The sequence below is a fragment of the Leptidea sinapis genome, chromosome 18 (genome assembly GCF_905404315.1).
Source record: "Leptidea sinapis chromosome 18, ilLepSina1.1, whole genome shotgun sequence".
Lineage (NCBI taxonomy): Eukaryota > Metazoa > Arthropoda > Insecta > Lepidoptera > Pieridae > Leptidea > Leptidea sinapis.
Genome location: NC_066282.1, coordinates 13,960,422 through 13,983,806, shown reverse-complemented (window position 1 = coordinate 13,983,806; position 23,385 = coordinate 13,960,422). Strand labels below are relative to the sequence as shown.

The window sequence follows — 23,385 nt, the reverse complement described above, 5'->3', positions numbered from 1 at the left end:
GTGGCCTGTTTCACACTGCGACGCCACTCTTCGCGAACTGCCATTCTTCTCGTACATTCATGCAGAGAAACGTCGATAGCTTGGCTCACTTGGTCCGTCCACTTCATCGGGGACATGCCTCGTGGTCTAGTACCCTCGACTTTACTCTGCACTATTAAGCGTTCTATGGAATCGCGATACATGGCCGAAAAAAGTGAGAATGCGAGCTTGTAGGGTAGCAGACAGTCTCTGTTTGATGCCGAGCTACCGAAGAATGGACTCATTCGGAATTCCGTCCACGATATACCGAGCATTTTTCTCCAAGTCTCAACCACCACCAAATCTCAAGTGTTGATCTTTTTCTTCTCACTTTCTCGTAGGGTCCATGTCTCAGCAGCATAGAGGAATATGGGGAATATGAGAGCCCTTACAAGTCGTACTTTGGTGGTTTTGGTGATATTGCGATCCTTCCATATTTTCCTCAAGTTATCCATAGCCGATCTGGAGATTTCCATGCGTCGTTTGATTTCGTCTATGCAGCCGCCATTATTTGAAATCAGTGCCCCCATCAAGACCAACGTTTTCCATCCTGTGTAATAGCACTTCCATATGAGGCATGCTACTTGCGAAGAGGGTGGTATCATCCGCGTAGCGTAAGTTCGATATTTTTTGTCCTCCAATCGTGATACCTTCCAAAGCAATTCTCATAATCAGTTCTGTGTAGATGTTAAACAGTAATGGAGAAATTATACATACTTGTCGGACTCCTGCACTGGGGTGGAAACTGTTAGATAGAACCTCATCGGTTATTACTGAGGCCGTACCATCTTCTTAAGGTGCTTCCTAAGAAGTGATACCAGATGTTTTGGGGTACCCACTTCTAGGAGAGTATTCCAGAGCTTCGGCCACTTGACAGAGTCGAACGCCTTGGAGAAATCAACAAAACAGATATGTGTAGGTTTATTGATTTCTCGGGATTTTTCGATTATCTGGCGTACGGACAGTATCTGCTCCCGTTTACCATTTAATTTTACGAGCCCAGCCTGCTCTGGCGATATTTCAATAGATAAATAGGATTTCAGACGCTCATTCACGATGTGAAGAAGGATTTTGCTAGCATAGGATATCAGAGCAATCCGGCGGTAGTTGCTGCAGGATTTGGTGGAGCCTTTCTTGTGTAGTGGAATAAACACGGTATGCGCCCAATCGCGAGGCCAAGCGCAAGTCCTCCATATGTTGTTGCACAGCGCGTGGAAGATTTGTACACCATACTCTACAGACGCCTTAATTGTCTCTATAGGGATATAATCTCTTCCTATTGCCTTGCCATTTTTGAGGATGTTTAATGGCTGCTCTTAATTCATCTTCCAGTATGTCAGGGCCCAGTTCATCGGTATTAGGCTCAGTTGAAGGAAAAGATTTCGCCTGCGGATCATTAAGCAGAGACTGACAGTACTCCAAGTCTCGGAAATAACGTCCAGTTCTGTTGCCGTTTCTCCCCGGGCGTTCTCTATAGCCCACGTTTTGGACGAGAGGGTTTTCGTGATGGACTTGATCTTGTGGTGGAGGTCTCTGGATTCTTGCTTATCAGCATGAGCTTCTACTTCGGTACATATTTTTTTAAGATGAGTGTTCTTATCTCTCCTGCATGCCTCCTGAATACGCGCTAACTTTGCGTTAAGGTCTCTCACGTTAGCTCGAAGTCTTCATCAACATTATTTCCTCAACAAGGGCTAAAGTACTGTCACTCATACAGTGCTGTCGTTTTTTATTGACAGCTTTGGATATGAGAGCTTTCGCCTGATCCCAAAGTATGTCTGAGTTCTCTGTATGGGGATTCAACTCCGTCCATTGACTCTAGTTTTGCTCTAATACAGCTGAAAATTTTGAGACATTGTCTACTGTTAATAGCCTTTGATTGGATGGTTTTCGAGCTGCTCTTAGTTTCAGCTTTATTTTGGAGAACAAAAGTTGGTGGTCAGATCCACAGTCAGCCCCAGGAAGCGCGTGGGCGTTCCTGATTGAGGTTTTCCATCGTGACCTGATTAAGATATAATCTATTTGATTGCGATAATTCCCGTTTGTCGTACTCCAAGTATACAGTCTCCTTGGGTGGTTTTTAAAGAAACTGTTCGCTATAATCACGCCATTTTCTGCCGCGAATTGCATCAGACATTCTCCTCTCTCATTGCGCTGACCCAGTCCATACTTCCCTGCACCAACGCTTAGTTGATGGGCATTCATACCTATCTTTGAGTTAAAGTCTCCTAGTATTTGCAGAAGTTCTGTTTTGGGTATATTAGAGGTAGCCGATCCCAGCTTTGTATAAAAGTTCTCCAGATCTTCTTCACTCGCAGTGCTAGTGGGAGCATATGCCTGTATTATGTTTAAGTTCACGGGTGAAGCTTTTAGTTTTATGGTTAGGATTCTGTCACAAATGGGTTCAAATCCCGTTACACAGTCTTTTTGGTCTTTTGGTAGGACAACAGCGACTCCATTCCTGCTGTACGTGTCGTTCCCGGATAAATAAACGACATGGGTGTCTGTTGTGAAATGGCTGTTTACTTTCCAGTGGGTTTCACTTAGACCACAGATGCTGAGTTTGCATCGAGTAATTTCTCTTTCCAAAATGTCAAGCTTTCCAGGTTGGAGTAATCCGCGCACGTTCCAAGTACCCATCGTTTGGATGTGGCACATCTTCACTGAGTTTCCAGTAGTCCATTTTCCATGTGTTGCGTGGTTTCCTACATTCTCATGGCCGGTAGTCCATTTCCCACCGACTACCCCGGGCGCAGCACGGCGCCGGTTGCTAAGCGGGTCGCATGGCCACTTATTAGTCTATGCTTGTACTGACATGACGACTTACATGAACAAAAATGAACATGAAAAATGGGGACAGTGATAGATTATTCCATAATCTGGGCATAAATAATAATGAAAAGTTGAAAATAAAAGCGAGGTGAATTGCTAGCTGTTTTCGGCCACATTTCAGAAAGGTTGGATGTAAACCATCGGAACCAGTCAAGAATCTTTAGATATTTTGCAAAAATGGAGTTATTAATATAAACAGAATTTATAATACAATCCTTACATCCCGTACCTATCTATGGGTACGTCGCCAGTTGAAGAAGGTTCAAAAACAGTCTCTAAAATTGTATTTAACATATCAGCATAATGACTGTCACTTAAGTAAAGAGTATCAGGTATACCGCTGCTGTTATGCCGTGTAGATTTAATGAATGACCCGAAATACTAAGTGGTTGAATATATTTATCATTGCACTGAATCACATATTCTTTGACTTTTCAGCATGAAATCGAGCATTAGTTATAATCATTCCGCCTACCGAATGTTTTTCATTTGGTATGATGTTTCATTTTCTTATTTATTAATTTTACCAGATGTTTATTACCTACTTATACCAAATCGGGTAAGTAATTGTTGTTATTTTTAATCACTCTATAAGGCACATAGATACTTGTCTATTTTATAGGATACTACATCATCAATGTTATTTGAATCGCGATGAGTTGACCAATCAATATCCGACAGTTCCGAGTTACGGAGTTTATTTTGTCATAGTCAGCTGCATGCAAACGTCGTATCACTCGAGTAGCTGGGCGCAAACTCGACGCATAACTAATATTGAAATCTATAACAGAAAGAGGGATGATGACTGTCTTCAGGTAGTGACAACGGGTCAACACGTTGTACCGATCTATACATTCGGGCTTAAATATATATAGCGTACTTAGTCTTCGCTCACGTAAAATTAAGCAGTGTAAACTGAGCATAGTCTTTTGACAGTTGAAATTATGCTGAGTTTAAGCTGTGATAGCCCAATGCAAAAGTTAAGTTCGTGCTTATCAACCTCAGCTAAGTTTCGCGTAAGTAATATCTGAGCAAAATTTAACTATACGTTCTCTAGAGAATCTATAGAGTATATATATAGAGATATCTAGATATCAGCGAGATGCAAGGTCAAATTGTCGATTATTCTTATTGTTAATATAATTTTAATGTGACCACCTTAAAACATAAAAACTCAAAATCCTGAGATGTTAACGAATCAAAGTTATGGGTAATTAGAATCTGGCATCCATTCATTATTATTGTGATACTTGCCTATTTACTATATATAACAAAAACATGTTGATAACATGACAGTTCGGATTGTATTTATTACAAATAAATATGTATTGGAGACTTAATAAAATAACAAGAATTTATTCCATCAAATTTATTTTACAAGAAGCATAAATTGTTTGCAGTTCTTCTATAGTTCTATATTATGTTCATTAATCACAGAAAAATAAATTACAATAGTATAAACAGTTTAAAGTAAAACATGAAAAAATAATTACTAATCTAGCAAAATCAATTCTAGTAAGTATAAAAATAAACTCTAATCATTCCTGGCCACATCAGCTGGGATGAATAGAAACAAATCAATCGCAAAATGGACCCTACCAATAATGTGTAACTAATTATTGACATTATTTGTAAAAAATTGACACTGACAGCTTGTTTCTATACATGCCTGGGTCTTTCAGATGACTGTATATGAAATGTGCAATTTAATTTTAAGAAAAAAAATTGACACTGACTTGTTTCTTCCATGAAGGGTCTTTCAAATGGCTGTCTATGAAATGTGTAATTTTATTTTAAGAAATAAATTGACACTGACAGCTTTTTACGATACATGCCTGGGTCTTTCAAATGGCTGTCTATGAAACGTGCAATTTTATTAAGAAAAAAAATTGACACTGACAGCTTGTTTCTATACATGCCTGGGTCTTTCAAATGGCTGTATATGAAAAGTGCAATATTATTTTAAGAAAAAAAAAATGACACTGACATCTTGTTTCTATACATCCCTGGGTCTTTCAAGTGGCTGTATATGAAATGTGGAATATTATTTAAAAAAAAATTGACACTGACAGCTTGTTTCTATACATCCTTGGGTCTTTAAAATGGCTGTCTATTAAATGTGCAATATTATTTTAAGACTTACATAAGATAATCACAGTACAAAAGTAAAGCATCGCTTCATCATCAGACGACATCACAGTTAAAACAATCATCAGCAAACTTATAATCAACAACACTCAATCTAATATCAACTATGGAACTGCAGTCTTTGAGATGCAAATTCATTTGTTTACTCTCACACTGTCCTCCTCATATGTATTAATGGTAATACTCGTAAGGATAATTAAAATATAACATTTCTAACTGAGCGCAGGAACAGGTGTTTGTGTCTTGAGCATTCTAAAAAATATTATGTTGTAGTATTTAAAATCAGTCAAGCTGGTTTGAAATTTATAAACAAAATTGACAACCAAAACATTTGAAACCTACCATAAAATACTATTTCTTAAGTGAATTTTACATAGGAAACATTAACAAATTCATAAAAAAGAAAGCATCCACTTGTTTATTTGTATTATGATTTTGAACAGGAGTGGCTTGCAGTAAAAAGGTAAATTTAAATTATTCACGTAAGAAAATTCTCATTTGTTTTATTTAAATAAATATTTTAGTCAGCTAAAATATACATTGAAACAAAAAAATTATAAATCAATTGATACTTTTTGTCAGGATTGTGCAGCAGAATTCATTTACTTTACGAGAAGCGTAAGTAAGATTTAATCAGAATATTAATATATAATTCTCCATACGGCCTTCTACTGAACCACACCCTACTACATGTTCAATAATGCCTTATTTAGGGAAGGGGACCCAACCTACAATGACTAACAACTTTATGAAATAATGAGGTAAAGAAAACCATCTCGGCGAATAGTTTCAATTATTGTCCCGCAGAAAATAATAGTTCCATATCCCACCAGAATGGCGCTTTAGTAACAAGTTTTATTTTTAATTATTGCTTGACCATGGATGCTAGTCCTTCAGATCGAACAATAATGAGCTGAGTAGAAACATAATATTTTTGATGACATAACAATAAATGAACATTAATTTATTTATAATACAATATACATAATTTTAAATTTAGAGATCTTGCTTCTATAGCGCCACCCTAATTTTAGTCGTTTTTACGTCAATACTTTTGATACATGAAGGCTAATTTGATTATGTCCCTCCATAAACCAGGTTATATAGCAGGTTATATAGTGAACGGTGAGGTATTTATGCCAAGCTTCGTTGCTACACAAAAATATTAACTACAAAAATCTACATTACATACACTCAGAATTTTCATAATAATCAATGATATAATTTTCTAATCAATATAGTCCTTAACGAACTAAGTTTAAGAGCGAGGTTCGTGTGCTGAGTGTTGAACATGCGAAATAAGAAGTCTTGTATTTTGATTACTATTGAATATAAATAGTGGGAAAGCCGTCTTGTTCATAATAACGCCATCCGCTCATTAAGCCCATTTCAACCGTCGAACTTAATTTTGTCAAACAGCAAATGATTCTTAAACTAAAGATATAAACTAATTTTAACTAAACATAGATAATTTTAATGAGCTGATGGCGGTATTATGAATATGACTACTAGTAAGGCCAACAAGACGAGACAAAGAATGTAAACAAAGTTTCAAGGGTCCAAAACTGTTTCATCGATATCTTTGAATATAAAATAACTGATATATTTCAAAATGTTGTCTAGAGCTGCCAGGTTGTGATTACTTAAATAAAATCAACAAATACAATAACAGCAAAAATTTTCAAGAAATAAAACAGTAACAGATAAATAATAACAAAAAAGTAAAAACGCAAACGAAAAATTACGTATCACTTCGAACGCAATCTGAATGATGAATCAACAGAAATGAACTTGTTCGCAAAATGGCGGATCAAATGTTGACAACTGCTGTCATGTACCACGAAATACGCAACGATAGTCGTATCGCTAACTATCGTCGACCAACTGACGCTATTTCTGCGTACGAGTGATAGGACAGACATAATAATCGCTCCTATCGCAATGTAACTCAGTACCGGTCCGTTTTGTTTACATTCTTTATCTCCTCTCGCCGGCCTTAGTATACTTTTACACAAGACATGCTAGTTACACGAGCGGGGAGAGTTTACGAGTACAATTAAGGATTATCTATGGTTTGGTGGCTGTCTTCGGTTTGGAGGCGGGAGGTGCGGGCAGCGGCAGCTCCATGTCCAGCAGCGGATCACGCCAGTACACCACCTGGCAGAACTCACCGCTGGGCTCGCACAGCATCGGCGGGAACACCTGGTCCACCAGCACCGTCATGTGGGAGTACCTGGACGTACGACCAGTTAACATGAATTGAAATTAATACTTAATGCACACTATACAGTTTATAAAGTTTATTCTTATGCCGCATCAAAAGCAAATCACCTTACAGCTCCTTTGTAGGTATATTTTATCTCACACATAATCGAGACAAGTTTAGACGATGCGATGTAACAATTTTTACACATTATAGCAAACAAACTACACAGGAAACACCGAAGTGTCCGTTTCAACCTGAGTGACGGATGGATTACATTTTGTAAATAATTTATATTAAAATAGTAACTTGACTATGTACACTTACGGCCTTACAAATAAACTCGGTACAAAGTTATACTGAGAATAAATCAAGAATATGCAAAATGTTGACTATATCGCTGACAACACTGTCAATAATATAATTATGAAGTTTTCCGAATATCAAGCAGCCTTGCGAATAAACGCGGGAAACGTTATACGTCCGATTTAACCAATCACAAGCAAAATCGCTATTTCTAAACATTTTGCATATACTTGGTTTATTCTCACATATAGCTATAAATCAAGTTTATTTGTAAAGCCGCTAGTGTATATTATTGTAATTATGTTAATAAGTATCATTAAGTTGTTAATATTGATGTTAGTAAGGTTGATAGTTTTTGTTGGTTTATTAGCGGCGATATTTACATTCAAACTGTTTACTTCTTGGTTTTTAAACCTTATCAATATTATCTTTTGCTTTTATTAATATTTTCGTTTTTAAGGTAGGGTTCTTCCAAGCAGTACTTTAAACGGCTTCATCAAATAGACCGAAACCAGAAACCTATTATACAAATCGAGTTAAAAAGAGGGGAAAAGTTAAAAGAGTCCGACGCAGAATATTTACATTATGTCTTATTAATAAACGCAGTTACTTCTAGTTTAAAATTACTTCTCCCTGTATGTAATTCTGTAGTGATAAAGGTAAGCTAAGACAAGCAGGGTTTAACCTTAGAATAACTTTAATTCGCGTTTATTAATAACACAGAATGAGTTCGTTAAATATAATGACGTTTGGTTAAGTTTAATTTTAGGATAAGGATATAGTCGAGAACTAAACTTGATTAATGAGTTTGTACACAAAAATAATTTGAAGAACAAAATTTTATAAACGATGTGGGACTCGAACCCACGACCTCCGGCGTTCCGTGCCGGTGCTCTAACCAACTGAGCTAACCGTTCGAGTGACGTATCGTTATAAAATCTTGTATGCTCTGTTCAACTCTCAGGTAGTGGCTTCATTTACAGGATCTACTTTACAGTTAATAACCTGCTTAATCCTTAATATTTGCATATTAGGAAATTGACTTGAGATGTCGCTCTTGTAAATCTAAACAATTTGTTATGTTTTTAAATTGATAACCCACACTTCTAGGATTAATACAAAAATAAATTTTGAAAAACAAAATTTTATGAACGATGCGGGACTCGAACCGACGACCTCCGGCGTTCCGTGCCGGTGCTCTAACCAACTGAGCTAAACGTTCGAGTGACATATCGTTATAAAATCTTGTATGCTGAGAGTTGAACAGATGTTCATGAGTTATTGTCCCGACTACGTTAGCGCAACACAAATATTTAAGTAATGATAAAGTTCTTAGCTAATATTACCTCCTAAATAAAATGAACACTGTGTAGAACATAATAGCACATAAAGAAAAGTGTAAAGGCCAACCAAATAAAGCAAAAACATTAAAATGTGTACAGTCGTCGAATTGAAAGAATTTCGGACATTGACCCCCGTTCCTGTTATTCGCTTACGAAGAGTGGTTTGTAGGCTATAGTGGTATATAGGGCGCCGTAGCTAGTGAAATTACTGGGCAAATGAGACTTAATATCTTATGTCTCAAGGTGACGAGCGCAAATATTGAGCCGCTCAGAATTTTTGGGTTTTTCTACAACCCTGAGCGGCACTGCATTTTAATAGGCAAGGCGTTTCAATACTCATCAGCTGAACGTCCTGCTCGTCTCGTCCCTTATTGCCAAAAATAAATAAAGCTTGACGTCTTATTAGCTGTCAATTAATAAGGCGTTGATTAATAAAAACATGTTCGTAATTCAGACAGAAGACATAAATTCCTATCAGAACATGAATGATATACAACGATAACAAAAACAATGTACATAGAGTATTTTATAATTAATCAACATAATTATATGTAAGGTTAGCCCCCTGTACACACAACCACCAAGAAAACACGAGACAATGACATGTCGATGATTCAGTTGATTTGTATTAAAAAGAATATTATTAGAAATCAGTCCAATTTGCTGCCGGTAATTAAAAATTAAATCCTAATACTATATATGCCTATTATTTATAACACAAAACAATTTTACTATGAAACGAATTGATTCCATCCATTTATGTTACGAGAAGTTTGAAAATAGAAAAAAAAATACTTTTCTAAAGGACTAAAACGCGTGTAATTGTAGGTAAATGTATTATTACAAAAGTTTTTTGCGTAAAAGTTATATTTTTTATTATTATTTTATATATTTTAGTCCCATTGAAAACGTGCTCTGAAAAGGTTACGGAACTTAGGTTTAAATAAAATAATCATATAACTTAAACAATTACGCAAAAATAGTTATAATTATACGCGTTTTAATCCTTTGCAAAGTATTTTATTTAAATAGAAAAAAAGTGTTTGAAATGAGGATGGCCACAACATATAAGACGCCGTCGTCTTATTTTCATATTTAATTTAACGCATCATACATATTATGAAGTAAACAACAATAGTACTGTACGTATATTTACGTAATAAAACCGTACGTGCAATTCGCAGTCACGAGTCGAGGGCCTCAATTACACCCGGGTAAAGAAATCGCACTTTGTTCCGAGTGAATTATTAGAGTGCTGTATGCTATATATATAAACAAATAACAAAGAGGATGTAAGTAGTATGTAAAAACAGGCGGACTGCCTAAGTAAAAATTGCAATTTAGTTTAGTATGAAACGTGCAGTCATTAATAGTAGTAATTACAGTATCGCGATTGGCCACGAAGTATAATCCGGCTAAGTCTGAAATGGAACAGTTGCTTAAAACGTGGTGGATTTCGGTTATCTCCTTATTTACAAGATTATAGCCGTCATCTGTTTCCGTCGACTGCACGTTTCATACAATCGAGTGAATCCCTTTTTTAGAGAATATCGCTAGGCTGCAAATTATTATAAATTGACAGGTATTTGAAGACGTTTCGACAGCCTTTAAAAAAAAGACTAATACTGATATATAGTTTCTATTTACAATGTAACAAGCTATTAATGTTTACCGCCACAATATTCGATATCCAAACAAAGAAAGAACGCGTTAGAAATTAACTTTAATACAAAATCCGCCCGCTTTATTGTACGTAATAAATAAATAACGCACTTTTGAACCGGCTGTCGAATCCATACACACATATTCGGAGGTGTAATATTAGTTATTTATGCAACTGTTGTGTAATAAGGGGTATTAAAACACGTGGGTTTATCAGATAATTGTATCACATGAGAGTTTTAATATCAAATTATCAACAGTTGCGTACAAGACTTTATCTACACCCATAATATGAATACTCTACAAAAGATTCTGAAACAATTAGCTTACTGCTAACATTAAAAAAGCCAGCCCTAGTAACCATTACATCATCCAAACGAGTGTTGTAATGTTGCACTGAATTTCATTACAACTCCCGTTTGGATGATGTAATGGTTATTAGGACATTGGGTGTTTTAATGTTGGCATTAAGCTAACTGTTTTAGAATCTTTAATAGAGGATTTAAAGCATGGGGTAAATAAAAAATATATACCTACGTTTTATATATTTATACGAGTGTTTAAGTCAGTACTGTCGGCATAATAAGCAAGAAGATATTAATTATGAACGACTCACCAAAAAAACCGAGTTAAATATATATTTTAGCTAACTGAACCGAGTATAACAGGCACTCAAATTGGACTATCGGAAATGTTAGTTGAATGAGAGATTAACGTGATGGATTGCGCGTTCCGTAAGCAACAAGAACCTACGCAACATGCCGCCCGGCTTACCATAGTGGCGTCTCTCTAATTCCATTTATTATCTACAAAACGCGCTAGCTAACACTATCACTATTCATTGGCGGGAAGAAATCATCGACCATGTCACTTTGCACGTGGTAGCTGAAATAAAAACATTCATTTAGTTGGACAATGTTCACAGTTAGCGTAGACAGAGAACAACGTCATGTCCGGTGTTCATTAGTGTACCCAAAACCAGGCGTTAGCAACATTGTATTTTGGTCAATTTATTACAATTGATTTAATACAAACATTTAATATAATATGGAAAGGAAATTTAAGCAATATAATTAAATACTTATATGTGGATATTATATTATTTTAAATTTTCTTAAAGTCTCTATAATGCTGACGCATGCGAAACTTTCTTTGATCTTTAGTAAATTTTCCAGCATGAATGTTTATAAAACCTAAATGTACTGGACTGTGATGGGGTCTTTAATAGATCCAAACAAAATTAATAATTGTATATTTGCGTATTAAAAGCTTCGGTTAGAATAAAATTATACAAAACGAATAAAAAGCAAAACTTTTCTGGTAGTAACAGTGTACATTTTTTAAATATTATAGTATTATTTATTATATTATAGTATTATTTATAGTAGTAGTAATAGAAATGACATCGAAAGGAATTCTAAAGGAATCAATTTTGAGAAAATAAATGCCTTTTATAAAAATCATCTTCAATTTCAAATCGACTCTTGCAGTTGTAGTACATACATATTTACAGTATACATACGATATTTCAATCTCAAAATTGAGTCAATCTGTCTTCAGACACAAACTGAATATTAAAAAAAAAGCAAATACTACAAGTAAGACTACAAACGTGTCCTAATATTTTAAAAGAAAAAAAACTGGGTTACACCGGGAAATTAATAAAATACTAGATTTTATTACATAAGGTAATTCATTTGATAGTAAGTTTAAATAGGGCTTAATCATGTAAATCTTCACAATTTTTTCCAGAATATACACTTACTATCTGTATAGTGTTAAAGAGAAAAATATTTTAAGATAAATGGGCGCGACATTGATCATTTATACGTCAAGATTGACTGTGGCAGCTGTGAAAACGTCAAAAACAATGACGTTGACAGTTAAGTAACCAGTTGAGCAATGCACGCACACTTACACAAGTGTAAGTATGTAAGACGTAGCTTTAGGACACTAAAGTAATAAATCTGGTCTGTTTTCATCTAGCAGCATAAGGCTCTATCTCGACGTATAAATTATCTTAAGGGCGCGATGCCACATTATTCGAGCGGTATTTTAGAGCTGAACGCAAAAGCATAAATCAAAATAATGTCAAAGCACTGTGCATTCCTACTATATACTATACTACTGTGATGATTCGTTGCATAATGCCAGTAAACTGCTTACGTCATTGGCAAATATAACACTTACGTAGATTGGAATGTCTGCGTGAGCTCGTGCTTCAGTTCGCCTTTGTAGTTAATTGTGAATATCCTCACTATGGGAATGCCCACAGCTTGGTATGCCCATACATCCTGAAATTGTATTAAAAACTTTATTTAACACTTGCTAGTTCTGGTCTCTTGCCTCTCTCTTCTTATTGTGTATTCAGTTTTTTATAGCATGTTTTAAACTATTGAAGTACTATAAACAATTCAATCTCCTAGTAAACGATCGAAAAAATGTCCGAGTGGCGTTGACTTTAACAGAGATAACGTTAAAACATTCATTCAAATTAATACCTTATTTCATGCCAGTAATGTTCAAAGTCTATGAACGAAATCTAAAATTAACTTATACAGATAAAATGAAAACATTCATTTAAATTAACACCTTATTTCGTGGCAGTAATGTTCAAATTCTATGAACGAAAACTCTGCCTTATAGACGCGTAGGCAGAGTTTTGATTCGGACACTTTTTGAGCGTGATTGTGTGTCCGACATTTATTATTTTATATGTATATACAGGATATTAATAGGTATCTTAATTTCTGTAGAAAAAAACGGGAATTGTGGGTTGTCACACCACAAGCTCATTCAGATTATGTCCCACCATCATCTCGATCTCTTATATTGCTGGTGAAACAGACATAGAACATGTTTATTGGGTTGAGCAGGATTTCGACTTTAAAGTAGATCCTGTAGATGGAGCCACAACCTGAGAGTTGAACAAGACATACCAAGATTTACGAACCATACGGACCATACTCGGACGTTTGGCTCAGTTGGTAAGAGCGCTCGGACGGAACCCGAGAGTTCATAACTTTTGGTTACAAATTTAATTTGCATAATTAGTCCCAGAAGTAAGGGATATTTTAATTAACAAATCAATTATTAATTATAATTAAACTCCTTAAAATAAGGGGTTATAATCAGAACATCAATATGAGAAAGTTCTTAAGAACTTTTTTCAATACATACTGTAATTACTTTTTTGCTTTGATTGCAACCAGCTAATTTTGGTATTTGGCAAAATTGAGATAACGCTGTGTAAATGTATATTAACAAAATACAGTTACTTAATTAAGTTTTAATTGCGTTAGTGTAGTTATTACTTTTAGTTTATTTCTTTATTTGTTACGTTTTGGTAATAGCGGCTAATCACTAGTCGTTTGTATATTTTTATTTTCTGTTAATATTACTATTTCCCCCACGAGACCGGCAACACCTAGTGTAGGGTCAGCATAAAATGTTACTGTGTACATGTAAAGTGCGAAATAAAATCTATTGTATTTTTTGTACTTACGTTAACTCTGTTACCATATCCCGCGTAGAACGGAGTAGAGCCAGTGGGGAACAGAGCTTTGATATCAGCCAGGCATTGGATTTTGAACTCCTCCGGCTTTTTTTCGATGACCTCTCGATGGAAGGCGCGCAGTAGCGAGGTTGGGTTCAAGAGCAGTGGTCCGTCCGGCAGACACACTTCCCCCTGCTTTATTGAGCGCAGGTATTCGCGGGTCACCTATTAGGTTATGAAAGGTCAAGTAAAGTAATGTGTCTGATTTATTTTTTATGGTTAAATAATGATTTTTCGGTAATGATTAGCGAAAAATTTTATCAGGTCATTTTGCTTAAGGACGGATGGCCGTTGGGACAGTAAAGTCATCGAATGGCAACCACGTACCGTAAGACCCAGTGTTGGTAGGCCCCCCACAAGATCGACGATCTGGTCAAGATAGACGGAATACGTTGGATGAGGGCAGCGCAGGACCGATCGTCATGGAAATCTTTGGGGGAAGCCTTTGTCCAGCAGTGGACGTTTTCCGGCTGATGATGATGTCATGGGAAACCACCTTTTGGTTATACGTGTAAGACAAAATTTGTGAACCAATATTGAATTAAAGTAAATTAGTAAGGAATCATGTTACCCCAGCTTGGCCGATAGCCCTCGCTGACAGGTACAACAACTTGTAGCCATTGTTCTTTATCTTTGTGAACAGCTGCGCGACTCCGGACTGCGCCCAATCCTTGCCCACCAGTGGAAATATGTGGCCCAGCACATCAGATCTGAAGCCAAAACATGTGATTAGCTGTATCTAATATCTAATGTTATAATACAGAACATCTATAATAATAATTCATTTTTATTTTTATGAAAATAAGGGACGAGACGAGCAGGACGTTCAGCTGATGGTAATTGATACGGCCTACCCATTACAATGCAGTGCCGCTCAGGGTTCTTGAAAAACCCCAAAATTCTGAGCGGCACTACAATTGCGCTCGTTATTATTATTCTTTTTTACTGATTTCCTATTCTTTTCGACTTCTTCGAAACGTAAAAAGTTTTTTATTGCGTCATTTTGCATAAAGTCTATAAATATTTTGTCAAATGCTGCAAACGTAAAATGCCTACAGCCATGACGACCTACATAACCCAGTAGTTAGTGACCCTGCCCACTGAGTTAGAGGTCCCTGGTTCCGGTAGTTGAAAACATTTATATGATGACTATGGATGTTTGTTTCTAGGTCATGAAAGTTCATACGTATGTTTAAGTATATTGTATAAAATAAAATATTGTCCATAGAACAGGCTATGCCTAGTTTGGCGGAAGATAGTTTGTGTAAAAGTGTGTCAATATTTACGTAAGTACGTTTCAGTGTTACTACAGTGCATATAGCTACTATAAAATGCTGTCAATGACGTTCTATAGGTACACATTTAAGGACATATCATTTTCAGTGTTATAGCGGAACAGCAAAAGTGTGCTTGAAGACAATATAAGCACACTTTTTCTATAGTCGAGTGTCAACTGCCACTGTCCAAATCGAGTTCTAAATTCGACATACGTAACCTGAACCGAATAAATATTTTACATTGCTTCTTATTGAACAAGAATATTTTAAACATCTGGAGAAAGTATAAATATAGTAGTCAAATCTTATTATGGTATAATATGTGGCATGTTCTACATTTCGGTTTTGTTTTTAACCGATTTCAAATAAGGAGGTGGTTCTCAATTCGTTGTTTTTTTATGTTAGTTACCTCAGAACTTTCCACTGGGAGAACCGATTTCAATATGAAAGCTGGTGCTTCTAGCTACGATTATTATTTTTTGAGTCGGTGTCATCCAAGATAGGTTTGTTACTACATACATAGTTATAGGTGAGATGTGCTTGTGTCGCACGCGCAATGTGAGAAGGCGAGAGCGGGGCAGCGGCAGCAAGCACCGATTCCAAAAATAACAATTATCGTAACTAGAATAAGATTTGTGTGTAGTGTTTTTGAAGTCGGTTGTGTTTTTGTTAATTTTCTTATACCACGGGATTTTTCTATATGTAATTATAATTGTCAATATATGCTATTGAAAATTTCGGAGTGTCAAAAAAAACAGACAGCGAGCGAGGCACTTACTTGGTGATGGTCCCGTCAATGTCGGAAATGACGATCTTGTCGTCGTACCGCCAGCGGAACACGTTGCACTTGCAGCGTGTGGTGCCCTGGTAGGCCGTCGTCACACTGAAGACCATCTCATTGATGCCTTCGCGCAGGTTTAGGTTTTTCTACAAACAAATTAGTGACATTACTATCCGGTTACATTATCTCTGGACTTGAATTCGATGACGTCACAACGTCGTTTTGCAAAACAAGCATCACTAGGATATTATTATTAATATTTAAACAACGATTTATGTATTATAGATTGATGTAAGTACTAAAGGTGCTCAGAATTTTTTCGTTTTCAATAATCCTGAGTGGCAATGCCGTGCATTGCAATGGGCAGGGCGTTCCTACCCTCAGCTGAACGTCCTGCTAGTCTCGTCCCATTTTCATAAAAAAATTAAAAAAAGATGCTGTGTTGTGGTACTGATTATTATTATTATAATGATGATAAATCAATTTATGAATCTAGATTAAGTAAAAAACTATTTTATTTACTTTTCTTATAGGTACTTATTACTTAGTACTTATTATTTAACAAAAGTCAAAATGTAACAATGAAAACTTCAAAAAAAAACAGTGATTGCACGAAAATATACATAACGGTAATGAAACTGCGAACCGTACTGAGGCAACAGGACACTAGAGACGGCCTTGTGATCGTAATTGACACGTGTAAAGGTTAATATAATCTAAATCGAAAAAGGCGTCATTGTTTATCAGTACGTACTCTGTTATAAAGTATCTTATCTTTGAATTAATAAAAATAATAAAACTGGCAAATATTCTCAACGTTTAATCATGGCAGTCGGTTTTCTGATTTTATAAGAGGGAACGGTATTGCCAATAGTGCGCGCTTGCTCGCACGTACAGACCTTTCGCTACTATTACAATCATGTGCTTTTACTACTTTGTCTACTTTATAGAAAATTATGAATGATATAAACAGGGGCGTATATTGGTTTTCTAGCAAGGTAGGCACCCGTACTGTAGATATAACCATAACTCATAGTTGTGCTTTAATCCAACAGGTTTTGAGGTCTAAATATTGAAGTTGTTTGTACACAAATAAAATTTGAAAACAAAAATTTATGAACGATGCTGGATTCAAACCCACAACCTCTCGCGTTCCGTGCCTCGCGCTTGAGAGTGGAACAAAGCATACAAGATTTTATGACGATACGTAACTCGAACGGTTGGCTCGCAAAAACGCGAGAGGTCGTGGGTTCGAGTCCCGCGTCGTTCATAAAATTTTGTTTTCAAATTTTATTTGTGTATTAATCCCAGAAGTGAGGGTTATCACTTTAAAAACATAACAAATTGAGAAGTTGTGTGTGTTTCCGGACCATTTGGTCAACCTAATACCAATTTTAGTTTGTGTCATTCTAGGTAGTAATAATATAATAGTTCGAAATTTAGCTATTGCAAACCAAATTAAACAAAAACAACTTTCAACACTAGCCCCCTTATTCATAATAGTCTGCTAACTTAAAGCATTGCTAATTCTCACTCTGTCTTCTTCTATTGACCTAAGTCAGAATGAGAAAAAACACTTCTTAGCGGCTGTTTAAAGTTAGCGGACCATTATGAATAGTTGGGTAGTTCTATATTTATGTAGGTTCTTAACGAGGTAGGCACTGCTTAATTGCCTATATAGTATGCACGCCCCTGGATAAAAATGTAAACTTGTCTTACAGTGCAGATATATTCCTTGAGATGGTATATTCTGAAGGAATTAGGTGGTTAATGGTAATATTTACTATTTGTTCTGATGTCAGTCGAAGTGTTTTCCGAAACGTGGAATGTCGCCGGGAGTTGCCATTTTGCTGCGAGTCCTGGTCCGAGTCCGACGAGCTCTGATCGTGCCGCTCACCTGTTCCAAGAAATACAATTCTATTAAAGTTTATGGTGGTACAAAATAAAATAATCTATATGTCGTAGTCAAGAACGTCGAGCAGAAGAGACGAGTGCGAAGATGATTCGGTATTCGTCTTAGCTCGGGTATAATCGGCATGCAGTGCAAGTGCGGACGAGAGCGGGCGCCCGGCGAACGCCGAGCAGTCAGTCAGGGAAGAACTATCAAGCGAGGCGGTTGTGTCGCACGCACATGCCGGGAACACCACGCTCTAATTACATAATCATAAGGCTTTTTGAAGTATACCTACTATTACGATTGTAACGTTTGTTGCTAATAATGATAGCATGTGATTGTAAGATTGTGTTTTACTAGCTGTCGGGTTAAATGCGCACAAAAATGGACAACCACGAAGATCAGATGTTAAGGGTGGTCCACACGATTTTTTTTTTAATTTTTTTGACATTTTTTTCAAATTTGTTTGATTATAAGTCAGCATTAAAAAATACATACAACTTCAAATTTTCACCCATCTACGATCAACAGTTACTTTTGTATCGCGATTTTAATATCGGCAATACAATGTTTGCTGGGTGAGCTAGTATACATATATAAATAGGCAAATACAATACAAAAAACCCTCGAACTTATAACCCAGTAGACTCCAAATACCTATATATTCGCAATGCAAACAATTCCGTCAACCAATTGGGGTGAGCAGGGGAACCACATACGGAAAGCTCATTGGTCAGGAAATTATCACAGTATACCGTAGTTGTCCAGATATAAAAACCGCAACATATCGCAATCAATCGTCACTGGCTCCTGTGGATTTACGAAAATACTGTGATACTAAGTTGTTCGGCCTTTATCAGGTGTATGTGGGTTAAAAAGTGGACGGCGAAAACAGAAAGCTAAAACCAATTTGTGCAACATATGCAGTGAATTAATTAACAATACATACATAATTAATTAATTAATAATTAACAGCAATTACGTGACTCAAAGCGTCCTTCTTTAGACGTATTTTGTAGGTACGTACGTTTTAAGTACCTATGTCTTCTTACTCCCCTCAACACATGTGTTAGAGAAGCAACAGCCAGGGATAACTGGCGTAGAATCGTTCGTCGTTCGACGTGACCACGACTGCTCTGTCAAGAGTAATCCGACGAAGAAGAAGTCTTTTTATTTGTTATCGTTTTAATCACGCCATTCTTTTCACATTGCCTTGTGTCACTGACCAGGAACTAAACCCTTTTTTCGATAATTTTCATTTTTTGTGAGGATACAAAGTAACTACATAAATATCATTGCAGTATTAACTTTAATTACTTATTAGATGACTTTCTTACAGACAATATTATACTAGAGGTCTGAAATCAGACCATTGCCGCCGAGTAAATTACTTTTTGCAACAGCTATAACATTATATATTTTCAGTTCTGTCAGTCTATGGCCTAAAAAAGTGATCGTACTTTAACTTAATGTACTTGATGTAACTTGTAGTATTTGTTTGTTCAATTTAAAATTACTTAATCGTAGAATAATTATTGTATGCGACACGTTGTATAACTTGGTCAAAATGCGCTCGTGGCGTCATTCATTGCCCACACCATTCGTGTTGTATGACCCTTGTTATACAACTGTTGCATAAAATACTATTATAGTAATTCCACTAAAACCAGAAGCAATTATGATCTCTAGTGCTATATTATAATATGATATCCGACCATAGGGCGATCACTTGTAGGTACTTTTACCACGGTTCCCGAGTTCACAAGGGGTCAAACGATACTCTATTTATAAGCTTATGATAAAATGTTTATCAGTCACAGAGGGCTCTTACCTCAATTATACGAGAAATAGGGCTGAAGCTGTTACATTTTTTTTAATAAAAAGTTTAAATTGGATATTTCACTGAAGTAGTTCCGCGATGAAACACAAATTAATTTTTTTACAAAATAACAGATCTAATATATAAAATTCTCGTGTGGCGGTGTATGTTACCAGACTCCTCCGAAACGGCAGAACAGATTTGTATAAAAATTAGATAAAAAACGTAGGTCTGAGAATCAGCCAACATCTATTTTTCATACCCCAATTTTTTATTGAATTTTTTTAAAGTAATTTATAGGGCGGGTCAGCTAGTATATACCTACATCTGTAAATGTTGATTTAAAAGAATGGTAACGAGTTTCTTGTCACTTATTCTTATTAAAGCTCAACTTTTTCCGAAGTGGTTGTAAATGGAAAAAATATAACGGTTGAGCAGTTTTAATGATTAGTTGTTTTGAACGCCATTTGGAATACAATTAAAATAAGATAATGTATTGACATACATAAGTGTGTCAATGTTTAACCGCGATACAGCTACCTATCTGTGGTTTAGTCTAACCACGCATCTTCGCAGTAGCCGAATAAAATGAGCAATAGCAAATAGTTCACATAAGTTCACGGGTGCACAAAATGTACTCACAATGTCCACTATAAATCATCATTAATCCCTGATGAAAGGACTCCGAATAGTCGAAAACTAGTCGGTATCAACTCTGGCAAAACGGGACTATATCCGTTTAAAATAAATGATGTTAGTCATGTAGCTGATCTCCGTTATAAAAAAGCCTCTCGAGAGTGATTAGCGCGCAGATGTGGTCTAGTCTAATAAAATACCTGGTAGGTCAAACCCGTGGGGGTCGTGCGGCAGTTCGTGGACGCGAATAGGCTCCATAATGTCTCCGAGACTCATTTCTTCTGTCACTTCTGTCTTGCCATCAACCTTGTCTATGGTGGGAACATCGGCAACGTCGCGGGAAACAGGCTCTGTACGCATCTCAGTTATCGTACCGTGCTCCAGTGCACCTTTTGGCGGAGATGGGTCAGGTCTGGGGAAATTAACAAATTTATATAAATTAACCAACCAATATGAACCCGGATCCTCTCTGGTTCCGTCCGAGCGCTCTTCACGACCAACTGAGCCAAACGTTCGAGTGACGCATGGTCCGTAAATATTGGTATGTCTACTTTCTAAATTTAAAAAAGTAAATTTTTGTTACAAATTTAATTTGTATATAATTAAACCCAGAAGTGAAGGATATCACTTTAAAAATAACAAATTGTTTTGAACTAATTTAATTAAGGTGCAGAACGTCAACAAATATTATTTAAAGCGAGCTGGCAACTGCGCCTTTACCAACTTTAAATAAATAAATAAATAAATTTCGTTTATTTCAAAGATTACATATACATTTTTTTAGTGGTTGAGACTCCCAGTATGTTGTCTTAGGACACTTGTATTGGGAATATCTCGCAACTTCATTAGCAGATACATTTTATTTAGTAAACAATATAGAAATAAACAGAAATGATTGAAAACCAAATTTTACAATTTACTATTAATTGTGTGTGTGTGTGTGTGTGTGGTGAGTGAGAACTTAGATTTCGGCGTACGGCTATTTCAATTTACTTAACATTTTTTCAGGAATAAAAACGAATTAAATATGTTATCCTGTGTAAAGGATGCCGACTAAGCGCCCACTGATAAAAGCCCTTTGTCGCCTCATACGACACCCTTGGGCCTGGGACTTTCCTATACCATTTATGCCCCGGGGAAACACAGGGTGAAATAATAACAAGATACCCAGTAATTGGCTAACAAATTATAAAATTGTGACAAATCTAAAAAGGCTATCAGTGATTTGCGTCCTTGTAGGAGTTTAGCGAAAAATATGCAATAAACACGTAGATATGAGAATAATAACAGTAGATAATATCGTATGACTTTAATATGACGGAAATGATAAAATAACGTGAGTTAATGATAAACTATCACTTGGGTCACTTATGTAATGAATAATGGTCATTGTTTTAGTTGCGACAAAGTATCTAGATAAAAATTGGTTGACAATGTTTCAAAGACTGGTGAGAAAAATCAGGGATTTTTTATGAATCAATTATAAGTTGAAATTCAAATTCAAGATAGGACTTAATATCACTTATTGAAAGTCAAAAACTACCATCTATTCGGAAAAGTATGCCTCAGACCTGAGAAGAACGGGCACAAGAAACTCAGCGGACTTCTTTTTTTTTTTATAAAAATATGGTAACAATGTAAAATCGTACAATATAATTTATTATTTAATAGCCTGAGGGCGGTCCCTTCATTCCCAATCTGTGGTATCATTAAGAATGTAATTTATGTTATGCTAACCTTTACCTTCTAAACGTTTTTTTTTAAATTCTTTTGAATTTCGTAATACATTTGTTTTGAACATTTTTTGGGATCCTTTTTTAAAAGCATATACAAAAGACTTACTAACTCGACTTAGCCTAGTAGTAGGCATTATAAGTTTATGTTTTTTCCTGTTGTTAACATTATGGTTATAACAGTTTCTAGCAAAATCACTTATGTGTTATGTACATACATAACATTATTAAGAATATATTGAGAGGCAACAGTCAAGATCCTTGAGAACCTCAGATATGTATGAGCACCAAGCTTCCACCTGATGGTAACGATGATATTTGAGATTGAATTCCTTCGGAAGGTCCAAAGTACAATCAAAAAGCTTTTGCTCCAAATTGCAATAATAATCCTTCTATTACTAAAAATCAGAGTACTCGATGTCAGAATCGGTGACTGGTCGCACCGCGTGCATGGAAGGGAACGACCCTTCCCTCACCACAAGACATTTAAGCGAGCATATCGTGGCGTGCCAAGATATTTAATGACTAAAGGGCGCAAATGTTACCAGATGATACCAACCTTTTTGGGTCAGTAGTGGATCGCCTCCAACTCCACCAGGAGTACGATCTTGGCTTTGCCGCGTCAACACTTTGCTGTGATTCTGCAATATCCTTTTCGCCTTTCTCAAGTGCTTCCAGCACCCTCTGTGGAGTACAAATAGTCATTAATTGGAGACCGTAATATAACAAGAACTAAATAGTGTACAATTATTATTATTTTAATATTAACTAGCTTGTGCCGACGACTATGTACACGTGGATTTCCGCTTTTTTTTTAGTAATAAATGTGAAATGTGTGATTTAAAAAAATTTTAACAAATAAAAACAACCTAATTCACAAATAAATATTCCAAAACAATATAATAGGTATGCACTAAAAAGTAAAAAATAATTGCGTATTCTTTTAGAACTGAATAATCAACTTATTTACAGTGTCAGCCAAAGTTTGTAATTTCATACATAGTTATAGGTTTGATGTGCTTGTGTCGCACGAGCAATGTGTCGAAGCGAGAGACGAGAGCGGGGCCGCGGCGGGAGAACTCCGATGACACGAAATATGATAGTGTTTTTATGTAAGAAATAAGTATTGTTCTCCAATAACGGGGTCACGGATCTACAGAGCTGCTTAGAATGTAGA

The 23,385-nt window shown here is 36.0% G+C and overlaps 1 protein-coding gene across 4 annotated transcripts in view; it reads right to left on the bottom strand.

Moving 5' to 3' along the window:
• Positions 1 to 4,204: 4,204 nt before the first annotated feature.
• LOC126969349 (phosphatidate phosphatase LPIN3) overlaps positions 4,205 to 23,385 on the bottom strand; it is an 83,331-nt gene continuing 64,150 nt past the window's right edge. For 3 of the 4 annotated variants that reach the window (XM_050814704.1, XM_050814703.1, XM_050814705.1), the window contains 8 exons: positions 22,768 to 22,892; positions 20,676 to 20,887; positions 17,911 to 18,023; positions 16,124 to 16,272; positions 14,640 to 14,778; positions 14,018 to 14,233; positions 12,703 to 12,806; positions 4,205 to 7,231 (listed from right to left, as the gene is read on the bottom strand). In XM_050814704.1, coding sequence (XP_050670661.1) covers positions 7,066 to 7,231; positions 12,703 to 12,806; positions 14,018 to 14,233; positions 14,640 to 14,778; positions 16,124 to 16,272; positions 17,911 to 18,023; positions 20,676 to 20,887; positions 22,768 to 22,892 — 1,224 coding nt within the window. In that variant the 3' untranslated portion in view covers positions 4,205 to 7,065. Of the gene's footprint in view, positions 7,232 to 11,286; positions 11,398 to 12,702; positions 12,807 to 14,017; positions 14,234 to 14,639; positions 14,779 to 16,123; positions 16,273 to 17,910; positions 18,024 to 20,675; positions 20,888 to 22,767; positions 22,893 to 23,385 lie in introns of all 4 variants that reach the window. The other variant, XM_050814706.1, reaches the window with a different exon arrangement.